This window comes from Rattus rattus, chromosome 10 (genome assembly GCF_011064425.1).
Source record: "Rattus rattus isolate New Zealand chromosome 10, Rrattus_CSIRO_v1, whole genome shotgun sequence".
Taxonomy (NCBI): domain Eukaryota; kingdom Metazoa; phylum Chordata; class Mammalia; order Rodentia; family Muridae; genus Rattus; species Rattus rattus.
The window spans coordinates 9,865,055-9,888,324 of record NC_046163.1 but is presented as its reverse complement, the minus strand read 5'-3'; the positions used below and the strand labels follow the sequence as shown (position 1 = coordinate 9,888,324).

Here is a 23,270-nt window from a genome sequence, read left to right as displayed (position 1 = left end):
TCAAGACATTTTAAAGTTATATTATTTCAGGAGTTTGTGCCTGGCATCGGGTGTTTATTTAGTATTGACTTACATAATAAATCACAGGATTCTGAACAGAAACACACTGCTAAATTATATAATAATAAACGTGTGAGTAATAGCTTCTTTGTGCCCACAACTGTTTTTTAAATATCATTTGTTGTGGAAACAGACAGAAAAGCCTGTATAAAATTCACTAGCCTTTCTTAATAGGGAAGTCTGTTCTAATAGATTCAGGACTACCATAGGTGGCCCACTCTTAAAAGTACTATATAAATATTAACTCATTTAATACTTACAACATATTTAAGATCATATTTTCCTCAGCTATGTATATATTCATGTATACATGCTCAGTACACATATGTGTAGGTGTGTATGTGGTGTGTGTGTGTGTGTGTGTGTGTGTGTGCATGTATGCATAGTGAGGCCAGAAATCAACCTCAGTTATTTTTTTCTTTGATACCATCCACCATGTTCCTTTGACACAGTCTCTCATCGAACCTGGAATCCACCAGTTCAGCTTGGCTGACTGCCTGAAGCAAGCCCCAGGGATCTGTCTGGCTCTCCCTCACCTATATTGGAATTCTAAGCACATGCCTCCATGCTTGGCATTTTTGAAAATGGGTTCTGGGTATCAAGCTCAGGTCCTCATGTTGACATATACGCTCTTTACCGACGAAGCTGATCTCCAGTCCCAACTCTCCCAGTTTTTAGCTAAGGAAACCAAGGTTCTGAGAATTTAAATATATGTCCCAAGAACATGGCAGTGCACGGTAAAACCAGGCATTGGTTCTAAAGCCTTCACTGTTGATGGTTCTGTTATCCTGACCTTGTTGAGTCATCCTTACATATAGAGGGCCTATACCCGCTGTTGGCATTGAGTTATTCCCATGAACACCAACAGTTCCTTAAATGAAATGTAGTATTTTCCTGGCAAGAGATAGAAAGGTACTGAGGATGCTAAGCTGGGCCCCTAGCTTATCAGAGGCCTCCTTCAGACTTCTGTATGCCCCCCTAAGTACTCTGGTCCCACTTCCTTGAACAAAGGATACAACAAGTATAGGAAATTACCCTCCCCGGGCTCTCTCCCATGAGGTTCTCATGTTCCCCTACCACCCCGTCAACTTTCAAGATTGGTCCCCACTTGTCTCAACTCGTCAGTGTAAGCTCCCGTGGGAGACTCAGGAGGGGATGTGGCTTATCTCATCAGAAGATTCGCAGCCTCTTTATTGATATGTGAAAATACAGCATGAACTACCTGTGAACAAGAAGAGGAGAGGAGGGTAGGCAGGAGCTCAGTTTACCTGTTGTGGGCTAAATAGATCTGCCACGTATCTCTTGGAGGGCCCTGTTTCCTGGCTTCCCATCCCTGTAATCAGTGTGATGCTCAAGACCATGTGAAATCTTAGAAACACACAGCGAGGAAGTCCATTCGCTGGTCTATCTAGAATACCCAGGCTTTGGGATAAGATTCCCTCTGATTTCCAGAGCATCTTTGAATGATGCAATTTCCTAGAATTAAAGAACAAAACTCCAAGAGGAAAAAGGTAGTGTCAGCAAATCACGTATGTCCCAGCCACTCTAGACGCTGGAGGGTTTTCTGGAGGAAATAAATAATTGGACATCGAGACAAATAAGTGTGTGTTCTGGAGATAGCAAGAGTAAATTTCATGAAAATGGCTGAGATATAACCCAATGTCCATAGCTTACCAAGCAGTTCAGTGTCTGAAAGGAAGCTGCTGGTCCTTTTGAGTGTAGAGTTCATATGAATATGAATAGTTCATATTCAGACACTTTGACAGGGGCTAGCTGGCATAGCAATCCTCTGAAACTGCCATATTTGTTCCTAAAGTCAGTGACCACTAGTAATTTTGAAAAGATCCTGAGCAGGGCTGGAGAGGTGTCCAGTGACAGAGTGTTTATACTGCTCTAGTAGAAGACCCCAGTTCCCATAAGCCTCATCGTGTAGCTTACAACCACCTGTAACTCCAGCTCAATGGATGCTAACAAAACACCTGCTTTCAGCCTCTGTGAACATCTGTACTGGTGTGCACACAACCATATGCATATACATGCATGCATACATACATACATACATACATACATACATACATACAATTAAAAAGAAAATAGTTTTTCAAGTAAGTCAGCCCCTCATTGTTCCAGTGCACCAGTTTCTTATTTAAACTCTGCAATGCCATTGGAGCAGCATTGCCAAGGAAACCTGTGGGTTTTGTTTAACAGCAGATAGTACAGACAGAATGGAGACTGCTTGATAGAGCAGTACAACACCCAGATTAAGATTGAACTTCAGAGCTGGCAGCCCAAGTTCATATCCCACTGTAGCCATTTGGGGTGGAAACAAATTTCACAGGTTTGTAGTAAGTTCCAGAAAAAGAAAAGCCATGCATCCAAATGTTTGTCCAAATCTCCTATCTCTGAGACCTGCCATGGGGTAGGTTTGTTGGACCGGAGAGTCCCACAGCAAACGGAAAGGACCATGGTGTCTCTCTCATTGTGGTCTAAAGGTGCAGTTAAAGCAGCATGCCAGTGCTTGGTATCCAAGAGACCCTCACTGTCCATTACTTCTCTCCTATGCTTTTCTGCTCTTCATTATCTGTACTGTGAAAAACACAAATGTGGGGGACCCCATCTTTCATTTCCCATCCACTTTTCCAAAGGTTGGCATTTGGGAAGGTGCAAGGGCAAACAACTGAACTGCCAACCTCAGTGGAAGAGTAGCTACCACAGGGATGCCACTCCTTATGCCCAGTTAGATATGCACACACATGTATGCAGGTGCACATGACAATGTCAGAAACCTCTCACGAAGACAAAGAGCTACTGACCGTTAGACTGGCGGAATGAATTGCTCTCCTCTCTCAGCCCCTCCCTCCACTGCTTCTTGGCTGTCTACAGTGAGACTATATTGTCCTCTGCCTGTTCCGGAAGTGAAACTTGAGCATGCTTAACTCGAACACGCCTTCTTGACTTTGCATCTATGACCATTCTGTTTCTTCCACCTGGAAGACATTTTCCTCACCTAGATAATGGCTTCTCCCTCCAGTTGGGTTTTCTACCCTTTAAGGAATAGTTCTTACATTTCATTTCTCTGTTTCACCATGCCGCTTAGCACAGGGCTCTGCGGAGTCGATGTTTACTGGACAGTCAGCATTGTACAAACAGTTTCTATGTGAATAGTTATCACCCAGTTAGACAAATTAAGTCTACTGGGGGGCTTTTCCTTTGTTTATGTGAGATCTGTTTGGTCCCATCATGTCTGATAACTGTATTTTTTCTTTCCTAGCAAACATCACAGATCTGGGATAAAAGACTGAGTATCGATTCTTCGCTCCCAAGTGGCTTCACCAGCCCCGCAGATGAACTACCTCCAACCCGTATCAAAGAAAGCCACATTTTGGAAGGGCTGAGGAAGCTACAGAAGCGGAAAGTGTTACTTGAGTCACCAGCGTCGGTGATGAGCAAATGGGGTTATAAAGATTGCATGAACTCGAACGAGGGGATCTATTCGCCCGGGATTAAAAACAGCATCCTTAAGGAGTGTCCCCCCTGCCAGTCACCTGGCAGAGGGATCCCCTGCCAGAATCTCCATCAGACCTTCAACTATGATGCAAATTCTCATGAGTATGCACACGAAGAATTCCTATCCTCAGCCTCGCCAAGAACATCTCCGAGCCAGGGCTGCAGGATACAGGGCAGTAAATTGACACATAGTGTTTCAGACAGTCTATTCACCTGGGAGCCACATAGAAAATACTTTGCAGAAGGTACAGCCTCAGTTTATACCAGAGAAATGCCTGAAAGGCTAGCTCGTTGTGCTAGCCACTGCCCCTTAGAGAGGAAACTATGCCCCAGCATTCACCTGCCCTGGGTGCAAAGAGAAAGGGATCCACACAGCCGAGGTCCTGGCCATGTGCCTCTGAACCTTCAACTTTCAGACACTGATGACAATGAAACCCTACATGAGCTGCACATAGAGAGCAGCGATGAGATAAGCCCTTCAGACTTGTCCTTGACTGGGGACACCGACAGGTCCATGGAGAACCTAGGGGTGAAATTTGAAAAGTCTGAATGTGTCTCTCATGATAAGGGGAAAGAAGAATGTCCCACCCACTTAGAGACTAGTCCAAAAGCATTCAGCTTCATCAAGCAGCAAAGGGTTGTCAAGAGGACCTCTTCAGAAGAATGCGTAACAGTTATATTTGATGCAGAAAATGGAGAGCCTGTGGAATTCAGCTCTCACCAGGCTGGAGTTGTCACTGTTACCAGGGATGAAATTTCCATCAGCTCAACCCCTGCTGGGCCCTCAGAGGAACTCACTGAACTTTCACCTCAGGGAATTACTCATTTCCAGCCAGGGGCTACTGCAAGAGACTATCCTTTTCTGGGGAGACCTGAAGAAGAGTCTAAGACAAACATTCCAAAAGATGAAAATGGTATTCTCACAGCCCCGAATGACTCCTTTAGCTCTCCAACTACAGTAACTCAGAATTCCCCACGACCAAAGCTTGTTAAACCAACACAAGGAGTAGCCTGGCAGAGTAATTCTAGATCTGTGGCAAACATGAGTGTCTACACAAAGCAAGGTCTGACAAAAATTCCTTCCAGAAGCAAGACTTCACCTCAAAAATCAAAACTGGTGGACCCTATGCTTACCACCCTAGTCCCTTCCAGTGGCCTAGTGACTCTTGCAAAAACACCAGCATCCCCTACGGGGAAACTCTCACAGTGTATAAATGCAGAGAGCCCCAGTACTTTCTGTGATGTACAGCCAGAATCACACATTCCAAAACATCCCACCCAGCTTCCTCATAACCCCAAAATTTCCAATAAGAAGAATTGGGTTCAATGCCCCAAGAGTCAGACTGCAGGGATCCAATCAAGGCATCTCATGGGGAAAAGTGACAATGGCGAATCCCCCACGAGGGCCAAACGCTGTGGCTCTGAGCCAAAGACAAGAATGAGGTCTCCCTCCCCTCCAACTCCTCCAGGGAGGTCAGTCTCCCTCTTGGTCAGACCCAGTTATGACTATCCACCACTACCATCACCTGCCAAACCTGAAACTAAGGCCCCTGGTGACACCGTAAATACAGGGTTGAAGTCCCCAGTGTTGAAAGCATCCTCTGCTCCTCTCGTCTCTTCCAGTCCAACTATGTCAGAAATACAGAAGAAGCCATCTGTGGCATCCAGGAAGTCTGCTTTCCCTACAGCTCTTCCCCCCACCCAAGCAGTGGTGCATACCCGCTACCCTGAGCACACGTCCTCCAGCCCATTTGCCGTGACGACTCCAGGGCCTACGAAAGTCTCTCCAAAAAGAGGCATCCCTAAAGCTCCCCATCCCCAAGCACTTGGAACCACCCACATGGACACAGACTTACAGACACCCAAGACTCGTCCTTCAAGCTATGAACTGCTAGAGGTGACAGCCTGTAAAAACCTGTCTCCAGGGAGAAAAGGACAGTTAAGTGACAGCACTGTGACGCCCCACAGGCCTTCCTTCTCAGGACCGAATGAATTCTTGACACCTCAGGTTAATAGTCCATCCTCATCTTCCTCATCCTGTAGAAACCAGGGCACCTCACAAGGTGGCCAAAATCCTCCCGAGAAAGGACCGAAAACTTGCCTCCCAGTAGGACTCAGAGTTCTCATGAAGTCTCCTCAGTTGCTCAGGAAAACGTCTATGGTACCAGGGAAACAAGAAAAGGATAGCTTAAACGAAGCGTCTCGAAGTTCTGTGACAGCGAACAAGTCTAATCCTGAGGACTCCAAAGACCCTGCAAGTGTGGAGACCTCAAGCGGTGAGAGAACCACAGCCTTACTAGGTCTGAGAGGTCCAGAGAGTCTAGCTAGAGGTCTTGGCTTAGAGTCAACACTGCCAGAGTCATTGGAAAGCAGCATCTCCAGAGATGATGGGAGAGACGGGGTAGACAGCAGAGCCATAAAAAGATCCTTCTCCTCCAGCAAGCCACACCTAAAGCCTGCTCTAGGCATGAATGGAGCCAAAGCTCGGAGTCAGAGCTTCAGCTTCCACTTGGGAGAGAAGCCTTCCACACCCCCAATAGAAGGGCCAGGCAAGATTCGAACCCAGATTATTACCAACACGGCTGAGAGAGGCAATTCTCTCACCAGACAGAACATCTCCATGGAGGGGTCCCCAAGCAAGACCCCCTCTGTCTCAACACCTGATAATCTGCCCAATGCTGGAAGGCCCCTGGGAAACCCCTTTTCCAGGCAGGGTTCTCTCTGTAGCACAGGGAGTTCTAGTAGCCAGCATGGAAGCCCAAGCAAGTTATCTTTGAGGATGCTCACAAGGCCAGAAGGACTCCTCACTCCTGGGGAGGAAGACCAACGGTTCTCTACTCAGGAAGAATGTCCTGGGAGAGGAGTACATGAACAATCTAGCAGTAACCACCATAGGCATCCATCATCTACTCTATCAGACTGCCCTCAATCCCTGCAAGTCCCAGGGAGGATGCAGCGTCCAAGCAATTTGGAAACAAATGGGATATCTAAGCTAGAAACTTCTGGAAGGCATCCAGATGCTTCTCCAACTGGGACTAGTGTCGTGAGCCCAGAAGCCCCCCTCTCACCCTCCATCGAAGAAAAGGTCATGTTGTGCATTCAGGAGAATGTGGAAAAGGGCCAAGCACAGACAAAGTCCGCCTCTGTGGAAGTGAAGCCTAGGGCAGGGCCTTCATTCACCAGCTGGTTTGGTTTTCGAAAGAGCAGGCTTCCAGCTCTCAGTAGCAGGAGAATGGAAGCTTCCAAGAGTAAAGTGGAAAAGAAAGATACAAAACTGAAATCCGAGAGGAAAAAAGAAAAGAAGAAAGCTGAAGTACAATCGAAGAGAGAAAACGAACTGAGTAGGGGTACCAAAAAGGCAGATGGTCAGAGTCCAGACGATGGTTTGCAAAACACAGAGAGTCTGAAAGCGACCCAAGACATTTATAACCAAATGAAGTCAGAGCCAAGGAATAGACCCAGCCCTGCTGTATGCCCAACAAACGATGCCTTCATGACAGAACTTCTAAACAGGTAAAATGCATGTGAACAGAGAAGGGCAATCTAGAGGGATCTCCCTGCTCCCCCAACCCAAGGAGAGCTGTTTACTTCCTGGTCATTAAATACCAGCCATGCACAGTCTCCATACACACAGAGAATATAATCTCTTATATATTAGCTATAATTTAAACAGTGAAATAAAAGTTAGCAATAAAATGATAATTTAGTTCATGTTCCTTTCTTAACCAAGCCAATGGTCTTTGAAATTAAAGAATAGTGAGTTACATCCAGGTTGATAGCAATTCAACCCTCACCAGGAACCATGAATGTACCCACATTGCATGAAATGGAAGGAAATTACACACACGTTTGAAAGCATGCCGATTTCATTGATCGCGCTGAGCAAATGTATACTTAGAACTTTCCAGAAGTAATTACTTTTCCTGCCGATCTTAAGCCAGAAATGTATTTAGCAATCACCCTTTGGCGTTTTATATTCTGTCCCTCCCCAAAAGCAATTATAAAAAAATAAAATTGAGGCTATGGGGAGATGGCTCAGTCAGTAATGTGCTGACCTTGTAATCATGAAGACCTAAGCTCCTTCTTCAGAACCCACATAAACAAAAGCACGGTGGCACAAACTTGTAATCCCATTACAGAGACCACAGAGATAGACAGAGCCTTGGGCTTCTCTGGCCCGCCAGCATAGCCTATTTGGAAGTTGCAGGTCAATGAAGTAGTCTGTGTCCCAAACACCTAAGGAATAATATACAAGAAGACATCCTTTACACACACACACACACACACACACACACACACACACACACACACACCGCACATACACAACGAACACAACCCTGTTTGTGCACACATTTTTAATAAACAGTGTAATAAAGTAATTTATTATTCTTGCAAATCTAAATTGACACAATAGTGAAATATTTGAAGATATTTTTGCTCAAGGCTAGAAAGCAACACTTACCACTGAAAGGTTTAAAGACAAAGAACCACAGTGAGGTTACCTTAAACATTAAAGGGCTGGAAGAAGAGCGTGATTGAAAACGGCCGATGTAATTTATCAGAGGAATCACTTTCTACCTGCAGAGTTGATAAGAGAGCCGCTCTACAGACAGAAAGTGGATCAAAAGGTGTCTCCCGCAGGAGCGTGTTAGAGGGCACCTCCCAGGGCTCCTGTTTCGCCAGCGGCTCTGTGAGCACTCAAGGAAGTCAAAAGAAAAACATCAAAACCAAAGTCGATATGGAAAAACCAAGAGAATCCTTGGTAAGCACTTCTCCATGCTGGCTAGAAAACACTTGATTCTGGATGTTCTGGTAAAGTGTGATGGTGACAGTCTGAGAAAAGACTGTGCTTCTAATATGTAGACTATGGTTTTTATATAAATCTCTTCTTCTCTCCCTCTCTATTTCTCCCTCCTTCCTCTCTCTCTCTCTCTCTCTCTCTCTCTCTCTCTCTCTCTCTCTCATCTCTTCCCCCTCTTTCATTTCCTCCTCTATGTACATTTATGTATGACTAGCAGTGCCTCATATGCTAACACATGTGTGGAGGTCAAAGGACAATCTCCATTGTCATTCCTCCTGTCTACCATGTTTGAGACAGGATCTCTCATCCATGGCTGTGTAGGGCAAGCTAACTTCCCTACACACTTCTGTGGTTCTCCTGTCTCTACTCCCTACAGCATCTCACTGAGGTTACAGACAGTGTTATGCTCATCTTTATATAGATACTGGGCATCTAAACTCAGGTCCTCAATGGCAAGCATTTTAGCTACTGAACCATCTGTGTAACCAGGGAGAAAAGTTTTTTAAAGAAGAGAAAAACACAGGTGACAACTGCTAACGATGGTAGCTGGACCTTGTGTGGGTGTGGCTCCCTCTGGGAATACTGTTATCACTGGGTCCATTTTCAAACAATGCTATGATCTCCATACATTGCCAAAAAGTGTTGCTACCAATATTAGAGTGATACCCAGTGCTAGAATTTTGTTTTGATGATGATTCTGGCATCAACAGCAACAAAAGAGGAATGGGATTGGAGATATGAAAATGCCAGATGCTTTAAGAACGTGTCAGCTATTTTGATGTTTTAGAGGCTGTTTATTTTTCATGGAAGTAGGATATAGCAGGTTGTACATAGACAGAGAGTAGTGAACTACATAAAGTACTTAAAACCAACAAAATATTCTCAACAGAAAATGAGGACAATCTGAGTTTGGATCCCTCGTACTCAAGTAAAAATCTAGTCAGGACGACATGTTACCACACAGGGGAGGTAGAGGCAGGAGTCTCTCTCCAGCTCACTGCTCACCAAATCTATCTCCTTCAGTGAGCTCCAGGTTCACTGAGAGACCATTTCTCAGTAAAGAGGAGAGTGACTAACGTATCCAGCATGACTATCTGACATATATATTAATAAGCAACCATGTGTGTGTTCGCACACATCCACACAAACTTATACATACACCTGCCAACACACTCACCATTAACTGGAAAGCACTTGAGAAAGACACGTGACATTGAGCGCTGGCTGCAGACATGCATGGGTACCTACTACAAATATGCACATGTATACACAACAGAGAATGTGTTCTTTCTGTATCTTCCTAGTTTAATAAAGAGAATAAGAATATAAGATATACTAACATTTTTCTGAAGAACAATTTGAAATGAGAAGTGACTGCATTTAGGGGTAAGTTAGGTGTTTGAAGAGAACAGATTCTAACAGCAGTCTTAATTGGTATTTGCAAGTTGCTGAAGCGACACCATCCTCAGGGTGGGGTTTCACGAGCACATCTAAGACAAACACATACTGGAGATGTCTCCCCTAGGATAGGTCTGGACTCCAAAGGGCTCTGAGCTCTTTCTTTCAAGCTGACTCTGTTCATTGCAAGTTCCCCCTCCCCCATTTTAGCTCTTGGCTCATATGACATCATACCTCTTTGAAAACATGGATGCCCCATGCATTATAAAACCACAAATTATAAGCATATCTGAAGCTGCCCTTGTAGTGTCACTGAAAGGAAAAAGGGAGAAGGAGCGTGGAGAAGCGTGCAATATGCTGGAAATTCAATCCTACTGATGGAAGTCTTTTGATAGCCCGGCGGAACCCCTTATCGCAGGCACTCCATTTAACTATGCCCCATTTAATATGGCTCTGACAGCTTAGGGTATATCTACACTGTACAGAAGGACCAAAAAACCCACAAAAACAAAAAAGGGCCTATGTTGAGCTTTTACAATTTCATTTTTGCTTTCTTATTACTGCCTAATGCTAAAGTAATTTAATGTACTTTCCCTTCCTCCTCTGAAGTCTTTCTCGGGGTAAGAGAAGGAAGCTCTGCTCTTCCTAGTCTATCTGCAAGAGACATTCTTAGTATTTCCTGTGAAGTACACAGGTTACCTAACCAACCCGAGTTTAATCAACAGGGATATGCTAATTTTTCTCCTTGGCTGAGAGGAAATCAGTCATGCTGAGAAGGCTTCCGGTATAAAGGAGTATTTATTATTAACATGGATGGATGACCAGCTGTGAATGTGTCTGTGTGCATTCATATGTTGGACCTCAGTTTCTCTCTTGTTTTAGGCAGAGTCTCCTGTTTGCTGTTGTATAGGCTAGGCTAGCTGGTCTATGGGATTCTGGGAATTCCTCTGTCTCTGGCTCCTTCGTTGTCTCTAGGCTAGGCTAGCTGGTCTGTGGGCTTCCTCTGGCTCTGACTCCTATACTGTCTCTGGCACACTGGGTTTGCAAGTTCGTCCTGCCATGTCTGCATGTCTGTGGGTTCTGAGAATCTGATCTCTGGTCAGTCAACCCACAGAGCAAGCGCTCTTGCCCACTGAGCCATCTCCCCAGCTCCCTTTTCAAAACTGTAATGTTGTTTGTTTCCTAGCTTTGTGAATTGGGCTAAGATTACTGAGCTCAGGAAGGACTGTGCTTTTCCGTCCTTTGAGATGGTAAGAAATAGCAGAGAAAGCATATTCATCAGGCATTATCATCTCAGGTAGGAGATGAGATGCAAAACAAAATGCATTCTTATGCCATTGCTCATTATTGTAAATACCCTTGAACCTTTTAAAATTCAGAGTTTAAGGGAATTCTCTTTCCCCAGGGCTCAAGGTAAATTTGCCGGCTGCTTATTTTAAAGTATGTTGCAAAGAAATTTCCTTATAGTAGTTGTTTAGTTGGAAACAATAGTGATAGATAACACCATTGATGTCACAGCATCACTGTGAATGCAAACACTACTTCATTGTCAAGGCAACACTAAGTCAACAGTTTTTTTGTTTGTTTGTTTGGTTTTTTTTGGGGGGGGGGGTCTGGCAGTACTTGGTGTTGAATCTTAGCACACACACACACACACACACACACACACACACACACACACACACACCAACAACCTACCTATCTACCTGTGACCAATAGCCTCAGCCCTAAAAGTACTTCTCTCAAACCTCCTAACACAATGTGCCACCAGGCTTAGGTCTTTAAGGACTAAAATTACATTTATTCCCAAGAGCCCAAGTCATTTTTAAGCATTTTAATGTTTAGGGATTGTTTTTATTTCCTTTCTGTTGCTGTGATAAAATATCCTGACAAAAAGCAACTTAGTGGAGAACAGAATTATTATAGCTCACGGTTCCAGGTTATAGGCCACTATTGTGGAGGGAAGTTGAAGTAGAAACTTCAGACATCTAGACACAGCATATCCATGGACGAAGGTCAAGAGAAATGAACGCATGTGTGCTTTCTTTGTTGCCTGCTTGTGCTCAGCTTAATTCTTCCACTCTTATACAGTTTAGTACCCCCAGCCTAGGGAATGTTACTGCCCACAGTGGGCTGCATCTTTCTGTATAAGTTATCCTCATTAAGACAATCCCCAGAGGTGTATCCAATGTTAACACTGAGACTCTCTCCTTCCAGATGATTCTAGGTTGTATCAAGTTAACAATTTAAAATAAGGATCACTGGTAATCATAATAGAAAGATTGTTTCCATATATGTTTTATATATACCTCAAATCTCTTTATGTCACAAACCATTTACCTCACCAGTGACTCCACATTCCCTTTTAGTATAGTTAAGATAAAATGTGGAAAAGTACCAGTAATGCTTCACCAAAATAAATCTTTTCTCTCTATGGAACTTTAATTAAAGGCTTATGTTCCCACATCTGCCATCATTTGTAGGCCACTTAGCTCTAAATTTTTTGTGTAATTTAGACCAGCGGCCACATTACTTGGTGCTTGAAATGGTTTTATGTGTTTAAATGAAGGGTAGGGAAGACCTCCCCTAGAAAGATTAGCCTGGGTGTGCTCTGCTTGCTGTCTGCTTCGAGTTGTTCCTTCCAATGAGTGGAAATTATTTTCTGAATAGCAATCTTAAAGAAAGACAGCTCCAGGCTCTTATTTAACACCTCAAGACAAAAATAAAAATCTTTAACAAAGTTAAGGGGATCACACACCTCCATGGGCCTGGAAGGGAGATGGCCATTTTAATGCATGTGTGTTAATATAAATGATGCGATTCTCTTCTCCCAAGTGTCACCTCTTCAGAAGAAAATCACATCTGCTAATAAAAAATCATCAAATACCATCCCATTAAATGGGACTGCAGAGATGAAATGGCAGAAAATAGTAGCATAATTACACAAATGGTTATCATCTTATTAAGTCCTGCAAAATATAATAATTTCAGCATCCTTAATTGAATGATTCCATTCTAAATGCTGTTTTGATGCAAATAAGCAGCCTGCACATTTGCCTTCCTTTTGCTAAGTTTTCTAAGACATGAAATATCCAAAGATATCGGCTCACTCATTTCCCATCCCAGAGTCATGGTCGTTTGGGTATCTTCCCTTCCCCCTCTGCCTCTCCTTCTCCCTCCCTCACACTTTAATGGAAAGTCACTCTTCCTAGCCCTTGATTTGATTTTGGTATTTAAAAAATGCTGTTTACTTCAGAAGCCCATAGGGTTAGTCATTCAGAGAGGAAGGAGGTACAGAATTCCAGATGAGGAATTCCCCAAATATAGAGTTCAACCGTGAGATCATGTGTATCTATCTGTTACAGTGGGTCGTACTCTCCCTTTTGCCTATTAGGACTTTTGCAAACTCATTTCCTCCTGCCCTTCTGATAGTTTGAGTTAGAAGGCAGTGGCATTTAATGACCACATACTGCAAGCTGATATCCAAAGCAGCTTCTGAGCCCCACAATGGGCAGGGGTTAAAGATTCATCCTTGGCAAATGGAGATGCAAACACTTGGGAGCTGAAAGGTAGCTCAGTCAGTAACTTGCTCAGAGACCAGAGTTCAACTCTCACAATCCACATAAAATACCAGGCATGGTAGCATGTACCTGTAATCCTGACACTGAGAAGGTAAAGACAGCTGGTTGGCCAGCCTCGCCTAGTCAGTGAACTCCAGGCCAGTGAGAGACCCTCTCAAGAAATAAAAAGGTGGCCAGCCCCTGCGGAAGGGCTCCTGAACTCCTGAGGTTGACCTCTGGTCTCCACATACTCACTGCACTTATATTTCCACACATAAGTATACATGCATGCAAATGTATGTTATGTACACACATGCATACACACTAACACTAACGCTAACACATAGAGTTTTCTCACCTCCCAGTGGTGTTCCCACATCCCACCTGCTGCATGATCCAGGGTGAAAATTAACTTAAACTGGAGCCTAAGAAAATATAATTAGGAAGAGAATCTGATGCCAAAATAAAGTATGTCTCTGATTTGCATATGCAAATAGTTTTAAATAATATATCCACGCTGTGCATTGAAATCTGTTTGGGTAGAGAAGTAGAGCTAAGAATGTGTCCTTCTCTGACACTGCCCTTTCCTAAGCTTGCACTTCAACAAGATCTTTCAGATCCATAACCGATCCATAAGTGCTACCCGTACCCCTTGGCAGCTGCCCTTTATAGATCAATAAGCCTAGAAAAGATGTGGTCTTGGAGTCTGTCCACAGGGCCAGGGCCTTGGGGGAGTCTAAAAGCCATGTGTAGCATAGTCATAAAGTGTAAATGATTGTTTTTATCCCATTAAGTGTTGAGAGTTAAAATTAACCCCCAGGTCAGCATGCAGACAAATGACTTTCTACATTTGATGGAAGATGATGTTTGTATCTTATTGAGCCTGAGCCCCTGGGCAGATCCCCCAGCAGCACTGCACCATTGTCAGCTGCCCAAGTGGCCAGCTGTAATATAGCTTATAGGAGCCATTGTGGGGGTTGGCATATCTTTGAGGACCTTGACTGCTCTGATATTGAGACCATGTCCACACAGATGGAATAGCATGGAAGTCTGAGAACCATGAAGATCCCTGTAAATGGATGCCAGCCTATAGTCTGGCTTTCAGAGTTCAAATCCCAGCCCCTCCATTTTGATAATACTGCATCATCTCTGTCGTTTAAGGGTACATCCTTTCTGAACATAGGAGTGTTGGGGACAGCACCATTCCCTAGCATTAGGTCAAGCATGTCAGGTCTGTATGTAAAGCCATTGCATAGCTCCTAGTGCAGACAATGCAGGTGTTGGCTGGTTTTGTTTATTGTGTGTGTGTGTGTGTGTGTGTGTGTGTGTGTGTGTGTGTGTATGTGTTGTGGAGAGGAGGAGCCACGTACATTGTGTGTGAGCATGCTATAAAGACTAGAGATCAGCCTTATTTGTCCCTCCTTAGGGACTTTGCATTGTTTTTAAGACAGGATCTTTGACTGCCCTGCCATAGAGTGGTTGGCCATTGAGCCCCTGGAATCTGCCTGTTTCCACTGATGGAATTACAAGAATTTCAAACCCCATACCAGCACACATGGCTTTTTTACATGGGTGTTGAGGGATCAAACCCAAGCCACCATGCTTTTATGTCAAGCACCTTACTGAGTGATCCAGCTCCCCAAACCAGTCAGCTGTTTCTATGATTGGTGGTGTTGATGTACGTGGGGCCCCACTGTTAGATTGGAAAGCTGGGGTTTCAGTATTCCTCCCAGTGTTATTTACCACTGAAGACAAATATGCTGTGCTTATGGAAGGTCCCAGACCATTGATAAAATACCAAGATTCCATGGGACTCTCTCTAACATTCCTTTTGAGGCATTGCCATCAGGAATATTCATTCCAGCTTGAATGGACAAACGTTTTTCCCTTTAGATAGGGTCACCTATAGCTCAGGCTGTGTTCAAATTCATTATGTAGCTGAGGATGACCTTAAACTTTTATGGTCATGCCTCTACCTTATAAGCAAGCACTAGGATTTTATGAATTTGCCATCAGGCCTGGTTTATGTGAAGCGAGGGGTTAAACCCAGGGCTTCATGCATGCTAGACAAGCCTTCTACCAACTGATCAACATCCCCAGACAGGAGGAAATGGTTTTAATATGACACTTGCAAATATATCTTGCCAGTCTAGTTTACCAATCACACAACCCAGTCTCCTCATTCCATTATGGAAAAAAGGAAGAAAAAAAAAGATACTTTCTTAGAGAGAGTTATATTCTAGGAAAAGAGTCATGCAACCTAAATAAGATTCAAGTATAGTCCCTTATTCTTATTAAAATAACTTATAGCAAAAAATCTGTGACTCAGGAGGAATTATAGCCCCTTAGACTTTAATGTTTCCTAATACCCTGGTGTGAATGACTCCATTATAAAGTTTTAAAACCAAAGCAGTTAATCTTGAAATCACACATAGAGCCAGGGACCCTGTGAGTCCTGCACCTCAAAGCTGTGGTTGTAATTCTGGAAATGGGCTCTCTTAATTAAAACCCATAATGAAGCCAGATAATAAAGGCTAAGCAGGATAAAGCATTGCACACACATTCATAGTCCCACACAGGTGTATACATTCAACACACTCATTACAGAACGCGCCATTGTTATGAAGATTGCAAAAGATTGTTGTAGAATGATGAATAAAAACTTCTAGTATCGTCTTACTGCAGGGGGCAGAAGTCGACGAAGATGTACAAGAGGATGAAGAAGATAGAGTTGCTGACGCTGCACTCCAAAGCCACGTAATAGGTAAACATCCATGTGTTGCTTGATTGTTTCTCACATTGATGAATTCTCTTGGTGCATTTCTAGAGGCCTGGTCTCAAATGGCCCATGATTGCAATAGTTCTCAACCTGTGGGTCGCAACCCCTTCAGGGTTAGAATGACCCTCTCACAGTGCTTGTGTAAGTTCATCAGAAAACAACAGATAACTACATGATGACTCATAACATAGCAAAATTACAGTTATAAGGTAGCAATGAAATAATTTTATGGTTGGGGGGGGCGTGTCACCACAACATAAGGAACGGTTTTAAAAGATCGTAGCATTAGGAAGGTTGAGAACCACTGCTGTGTGGGGTATGAGGTGGTACTTGTTTTTCAGAGAGATTAGATGCTTTATTAGTGACTTTTCCTGTTGCTGTGACATAATACCTGACAGAAGCAACTTCAGGGAGGAAGGGTTTATTCTGGCTCACAGGTCAACGGCACAGTCCATCATGGCGGGAGGGCGTGGCAACGGTGTGAGGCAGCTGCTCATCCGACAGCCACAGTCAGGAAGCAGAGAGATGAATGCTGGTGTTCAGCTCACGTCTCCATTGTGACCATCTGGGACATTCAGTCTGGGACCCCACGTTTTCACACGTGCTAATGTAAAACAAGTAGATTGGGCCTGGGCATGTGGCTTACATAATTGATGGAGTCCTTGATCGGCATTGACAAGGTCTAAGGTTTGATGCCAAGTACCACAAAAGGAAAGCAAGCAGAAACAGGAAGCCATACTGTTTTGGGGTCACAGAGCCACACTGTGGAGAAAAGATGGGTGTTTGCAAAGGAGTACAGTGTGAGCTGAAGAGGAGTTTGTGCTGTTATAATAATGGAGGTGACACAGGAAACCAATACTTATTTTCCTAAGGAGAGAATCAATTCTTAGAATATCCCTTTATAGAATGGCCTCAAGAAGCAACTAATGCAGGAGTCCATTGCTTAAAAACACAGGGTGATGGCTTCCTGAAATGGAACATTTTTTAAAATTTGGACACTTCACATACAGAACTGTTTTAGTTTCTTGCCTGCTGCTATGATAAAATATTCTGACATATTTTATCATAAGCACAACATAAGAGTGAAAGGGTGTATTTATAGAGCTCACAGTTCAGAGGTGCAGTCTATCATTGTAGGGGAGTCCCAGCAGCACTTGGAAGCAGTTGGTCACTTACATCCCAGATGAGTGTAGAGAATGCACGTGCTTTCTGCAGCTCCACTTTTCCATTTATACAGTGGAGGAATGCCCACAAAATGGCCCAGCCCACAAAGAAGATGGATCTTTCCACATCGAGTAATCAGTATACTCCCCAACAGATGTAACCAGAGACCAGTCTTCCCAGATGATTTTGTCAAGTTGAAAATCAACACTAACCTTTACAAGAAACAAATAAAACAAGTAAATTCACTTGCTAAAACCTTCAACGCAATTTTCTTTTCATCATTTCGGTTGAAATCCCCGAATAAATATAGACCTGAATTAACTTCAACTTGTTAGGTGTTTCTTAATGAAGAAAAAAATATGATTATTCAGAAAACCTGTTTCAGCTAGCTGAGGTAAAAATGAATCTGCAAGGACACAACAGTTAGCTTCCTGCTCCCAATTCCCTGAAAGTTCTACAACCCTGAAAACAGCCTAGTTGTATTTCTTAAAGTTGTACACAGCACCAAATCTATAAGAAAACATGTGCCCAGTGAAGTGGGAAGCAAGTGTCCTGTTTCATCCCCTGCTAGGAGACCAAGATGGAGGAAATATCCGTGACTTTCCTGTTTGTGAGGAGACTGGAGGAGTAATTGATTTCCAAATCCCCAGACTTCCTTGGGCACTCGTAGGATTCACTGTTCTTCGGGACACACCAGTGGCTGTGAACATGCATTTGCTGATTAGTCACCTTGACATGCAATGATGGAATGGATTGCTCTAGGAGTAGCAGAATGACCAGAGTCTTTTGTTTTTGCTCAACTAAAACACCCCGACAAAAGCAACTTAAGAGGCAAAGGGACTCAGGGTTCGAGGATACAGTACATCAAGGCAGGGAAGACACAGCAGCAGGGGATGGAGACAGCTGATCCCACTGTCTCTACCATGAAACGTAGGAGAGCAGCGACTGCCTGCGTTCTGAGGATCAGCTCCTCCGCTCCTTTCTTCAGCTTGTGCAGTCCAGGATCTCCTACCCAAACGATAGTCCCACCCACAGCTAAGTTGGGTCTCCCTATATCAATTAACACACTCAAACAATCCTCCTCGAGCATGCTCAGAAGCTTTGGCTCTCAGGTGATTCTAGATTCTGTCAAGTTAAGCATAAGCGCTAACCGTCACAACTGCATTATTAAGTCCTAAAAAGTGTCTCCCTTTGAGGCTGGTTAGTATCCAATAGCCTTCGTATCCATTGCTTTCACTGAGATGCCCTAAGCAGTCAAGTCCCAGCACTCCCACCCCTGGCTCTGAATGCCATATTTTTCTAGCATTCCCGGCCGTCTCCAGCAAACTATAATTTATTGTGTGTCTCGGAGTGTTGTTGTCCCTGTTCAGCTTAATGAGACTGGCACACAATTATTATTCTTTTCATTTGTAATTAGGAATACAAAAGTCGTCACAAACAGCTGAATGAGTGTAGTCTGAATCAGATTATTATTCCAAGACATCCTTTTATTATGGTTGTCAGTGTAAAGGGATTTAATTGGTACCAGTTCAGCATAGTTAGCTAATGTGCAAGTTAAATATTGTTTAACAGCCTTCAAGCATGATCGTCTGCAAAGCCTGGCTGAATCTTCTTTTTCCCATAATGAAGTTCGTGAACCTGTTAAAAAAAATAGTCATAGCAGGCAAAAGATTCAGTTCTGTGACAGAGCACATGCCAAATGTGCTCACAGCTCTAGGTTGAGATCACCATCATTACAAGATTGAGATTAAGTTAAGAGGGACTGGGAGTGTAGTTCAGTTGGGAAGGGTGTTTGCCTTGTAGACAGAAAGCACTGTCTTCCATCTCTAGCACCAAATAAACTAAAAGTAATGCTCCACTCAGGGTTCTGATTTTGCTACACAGTGAGTTCAAGGTCAGTTTGGGTTACATGAGACCCTAGTCTCAAAATAAAACAACAATAACAACAAAAGCAAAAACAGGAAAAAGAAGAAGCAGGAACAACGCAAACATGCACTCACACACATATGTATATGCACACAAATAGTGTTACATGCTGCCTCTCTTATTGTATTTTTATTTTCTGTAATAGACGACTTTATTATTTGATTAGAACAGGGTTTGTTGTTGGTGCCCTCTTGAGTTTTATGTTCCTATGCTATCCACAATACCATGGAGGTTTCCTGTTTTCAAACCCCTTGCCTTGGGTTGCAAACTGAGTCCTGCCACTCTAGTCATCCCATTTCCATTGAAACAGAACGTATGGGGAACAGTAGAAGCTTCCCAGGTTCCCAGCAGGCTCTGTCTAATACAGTGTCACAGGCAAATGGATCATATAGCCAACCACACCGCAAAGGATGCTGGGAAACTGCACACATTCCTTTCTAATCTCTGTTTTCTGAAGTAGCAGAGGGAAAAGGTTGACAGTAACTCTAAGCTAGCCATCAGTAGGAACATTTTAAAGGTTCTCCCCAACTGAGACTAGATGAGAGTAAGTAATGTTTATTCCTTTATCTTTATCCCATCACAGGAACTGAGAATATCTATTTCCCATGCTGATTATCCTAAGCATGGTATTATCATATATTTTGTAATATTTTATAGCCATGATAGAATATTTTCAGTAACAGTACCTGAACAGTACGTGTCTCCTCCAAACAAATATCAACCACATCCTTTCAACAGAGAAAAACAGCTAAGGAACTACGGCCTGAGAGTTTGTATTTCTGTCTGTAACTTCAGGGTGACCATGTTAGTTTAGTCAAAGTGTCATGAGTTGAATAGAAAACACCATATTGCTATGTCTACTGTACTATGTCTGAATTGAAATGCAAGATTTATAAATTATGGGGCTGAAGCAATAGCTCAGTGATTAAGAGAACTTGCTGTTCTCACAGAGGACCTGAGTCCAACTCCCCAGCACCCACATTAAACAACTCAGATCCACCTCTAATTCCCACTGCATGGGATCTGACTTCTCCTTGCTTCTTTGAGTACTGCTCTTTCACGAGCATACACTCGCATAGACATGCATATATGCATAAGTAGAAGTAAAATATCTATGCAGAATTTCGAGAATTAAATAAAATGAAAGCACTATAATTTTTTCCCTCTAAAATAATCCTAATAAATGTCAGACTTTGTGTTAATGAGCAACAAAAAATAGCTGGCCTAATTTAGTAGAAGCTCTAGCATAAATGGTTTTCTTTCCTACCTTTTTAACCATGACAGACTGATCCTACCCATTGGCCTAACTGTGTGTTAATGTTCAACACTCTCAAAGAATTGAAATACTATTGTCTTAGGTTGAAATTACCAACCAGTGTGGATAGATAGTTTAATTGATATGGTTCAATGGTTTACTCCCAGAACCCATGTTAAAACAAAATAAAACAAACAAAACCAAAAAACAAACAAACAAACCCTGGTGTGGTAGTGCATGTTTCTATCTCAACACAGGAAAAGTGGGGGTAGGGTATGTAGATCTCTGGGCTCACTAAACAGCCAGCGTAGCCTACTTGGTGCCTTCCAGTCCAATAAAGAGCACTGTCTTTAAAAACAAGGCATGTGTCATCTAGGAAATAAGAACAAAAGTTGAACTCTAGCCTTCATACACATGTCCACACATGAGCACCCACACATGCACCCTGACATGAACACACACAGGAACACAAGCATACATAAAGACATGCCAGCCATTGATGAATGTCGGAATAATTCCCACAGTTGCAAGGTAGCTCAGTGAGCAGCACTTGCCACCAAAGATGTTGACTCAAATTCACTACATGGGCCCCACAAGAGAAGGAGAAAGCTATGCTCCTTTGACTTTCACACATGGGCTGTGGCACACTTATCCATACACACATTCCCGCAACTAACTAAATAAATAAATAAGCAAATAAATAAATGTAATAAGTAAATAACTAGGTGTAATAAAAATGTTTGAAAATTCCCTAAAGACATGGGATCCAGAAATTCTTAAACAAATAAACAAACCCAAAGATATTTTGAAGATTTTTGAGGAAGATATAGAATCTAGTGGTACCCACAAAACGATAAGACATAGAAAGGACATCTGTCTAATAACCACACATGTGTACACATAACAGCATCCACCTCACTGGATAAAGGTTGCATGAGCCTAATGTAAACTCTCCTAGGTATGCATCTAGTCTCTTCTACAGAGGCTTTCCAATACCAGCATGGCAAGACAGAGGCCATGGTCCCACTACAGCCACTCAGCTTTCTATGGACGGCTATAGCACATTGCCTTGGAGCTTGTACTTGTAATATTTCATTAAGTTTGCTGTTTGACAATATCATATGTCTACATAAGACATTCTGGTTGTTCTCACCCTCTCTCCTCTCTCTTATCCCCTCACATCCCCGTCAATCCCCTCCTCCCGCATGTCTTTTTGTTTTGTTTTCTGACCAACTAATTTAGATCAAGGCCTTCTGTGTAACCAGAGGTCTGGCTGATGGACTATCTATTGGGTAAACAACTGAAGACAATGACTGCCCTCTCTCTGGTATCCATCAATATCCAATAGTTCAGCAGGGAGAACTCCACAAGTTGCTCCCTGGTCCATGGATATCCTTGTGCATGCGCAGTACAGGCAGCCATGGCTGCTGTGAGATTGTGTTAGTAATGGCTGGGTTATGCCCGGAAGACAACATTTCACAGGCTGCCTCCCGATTTTCCGGCTCTTATGTTCTTTCCATTCCCACTTCCATCATTTTCCCTGAGCCTTAGAGGCATGGTATAAAGGTCCTGTTTGGAGAGTTCTCCTTTCTATCCCAAGAGCTGCTATTGCCCTCAGGGGAGTCCTGTAGCCGAATATGTTACCTGTGCTTCCCGCCTTCCTCAGCCTGGGCTAACCTATAGAGTAGGAGGTAATCAGAAGTGCCTTTGAGCCTTACCTCCATAAACCTGTGCATTTCCAGCCTCCCAGGGTGTCATCCTCTTATTCCTGTCTTCTCCTAGACTTTAGTGAATATGGAAAGAAAATTTATGTGACTACAGACCAGACCAAGCAGGACCCTTTCATATCAGATATTTGCATTGCACTCCAGTAAATGTGTACCTCTAGTTAAGAGCAGTTCCTGAGGGCTCTAAGTCTGAGGCATTCAAAGTGCTTGTTTAAGGCAAATGACGGGGTAAGGGAGAAGGAAAATGATCAAGCCCAGCTTACATAAGAAAAGGATATGTTTGCATAAACTTGCTTCTGCCTTAAAACCTAGAAGTGAAACAAAACCATGTTGAGCCAAGTAATAGTAACCTTGAAACAGCTTAGACATTTTACCTGTGACATAGACTGAACCGTACCCTTATCATCCACCCACACAGCACCTAGCTTCTTCTGAAGCCCAGTGAACAGTTCAGGGAAGGCAGAAGGGATAGAGGAAGCATAGGATTGTTACTGTGAAGGTAACTCTGGACCATGTTCATGCAAGGGAGAGTCGGTGAAGCAGCATCTTCACACAGCAGAGGAGAAAGGGCTTGGCTGAGTGCCAATGTTATTATAACTGTGGTTGCTTCCTTAGTTGTAAGAAGAAAGTAAGGCCCATCCCATAGGCTCTTCCAATGACTTTGCCTGAATCAAGAACAAGAAACAGGGCAATGGCACTTGTCAAATAATATCAAACCCTAAATAGAACCTACTTAACCATAGTTGTCCATAGTGGATCTTATCGTCTGGATCTTGTGTTAACTCCATGACTGTATTTCTCTAAGCAGAAATACAGGAAGTAACTAAGAACTAACTTTCAGGGGTTTGAACAACAGTAGACATTTCTTTGTGTTTATGTATGTGTATGAGATAATATTTATGTGCTTTGTGTGTGTGTGTGTGTGTGTGTGTGTGTGTGTGTGTGACGTGTGCATGGATGAACATGTGTGTAGAGTCCTCAGGCACTCCTGCATCTGCACATAACAACACCCCCACACACATCCATGTACACACATGCCCTCTGTCCAACCATACCCACTAAATAAACTAAAAGGATTTCATGTTAAGGGCCA

General features: G+C 43.2%; 1 protein-coding gene across 1 annotated transcript in view; it reads left to right on the top strand.

Moving 5' to 3' along the window:
- Nckap5 (NCK associated protein 5) overlaps positions 1–23,270 on the top strand; it is a 555,868-nt gene that overhangs the window by 439,270 nt on the left and 93,328 nt on the right. Inside the window, exons 9-11 of the mRNA XM_032914699.1 lie at positions 3,332–7,080; positions 8,152–8,329; positions 16,012–16,090. Of these exons, the coding sequence (XP_032770590.1) occupies positions 3,332–7,080; positions 8,152–8,329; positions 16,012–16,090 (4,006 nt within the window). The remainder of the gene's footprint in view (positions 1–3,331; positions 7,081–8,151; positions 8,330–16,011; positions 16,091–23,270) is intronic.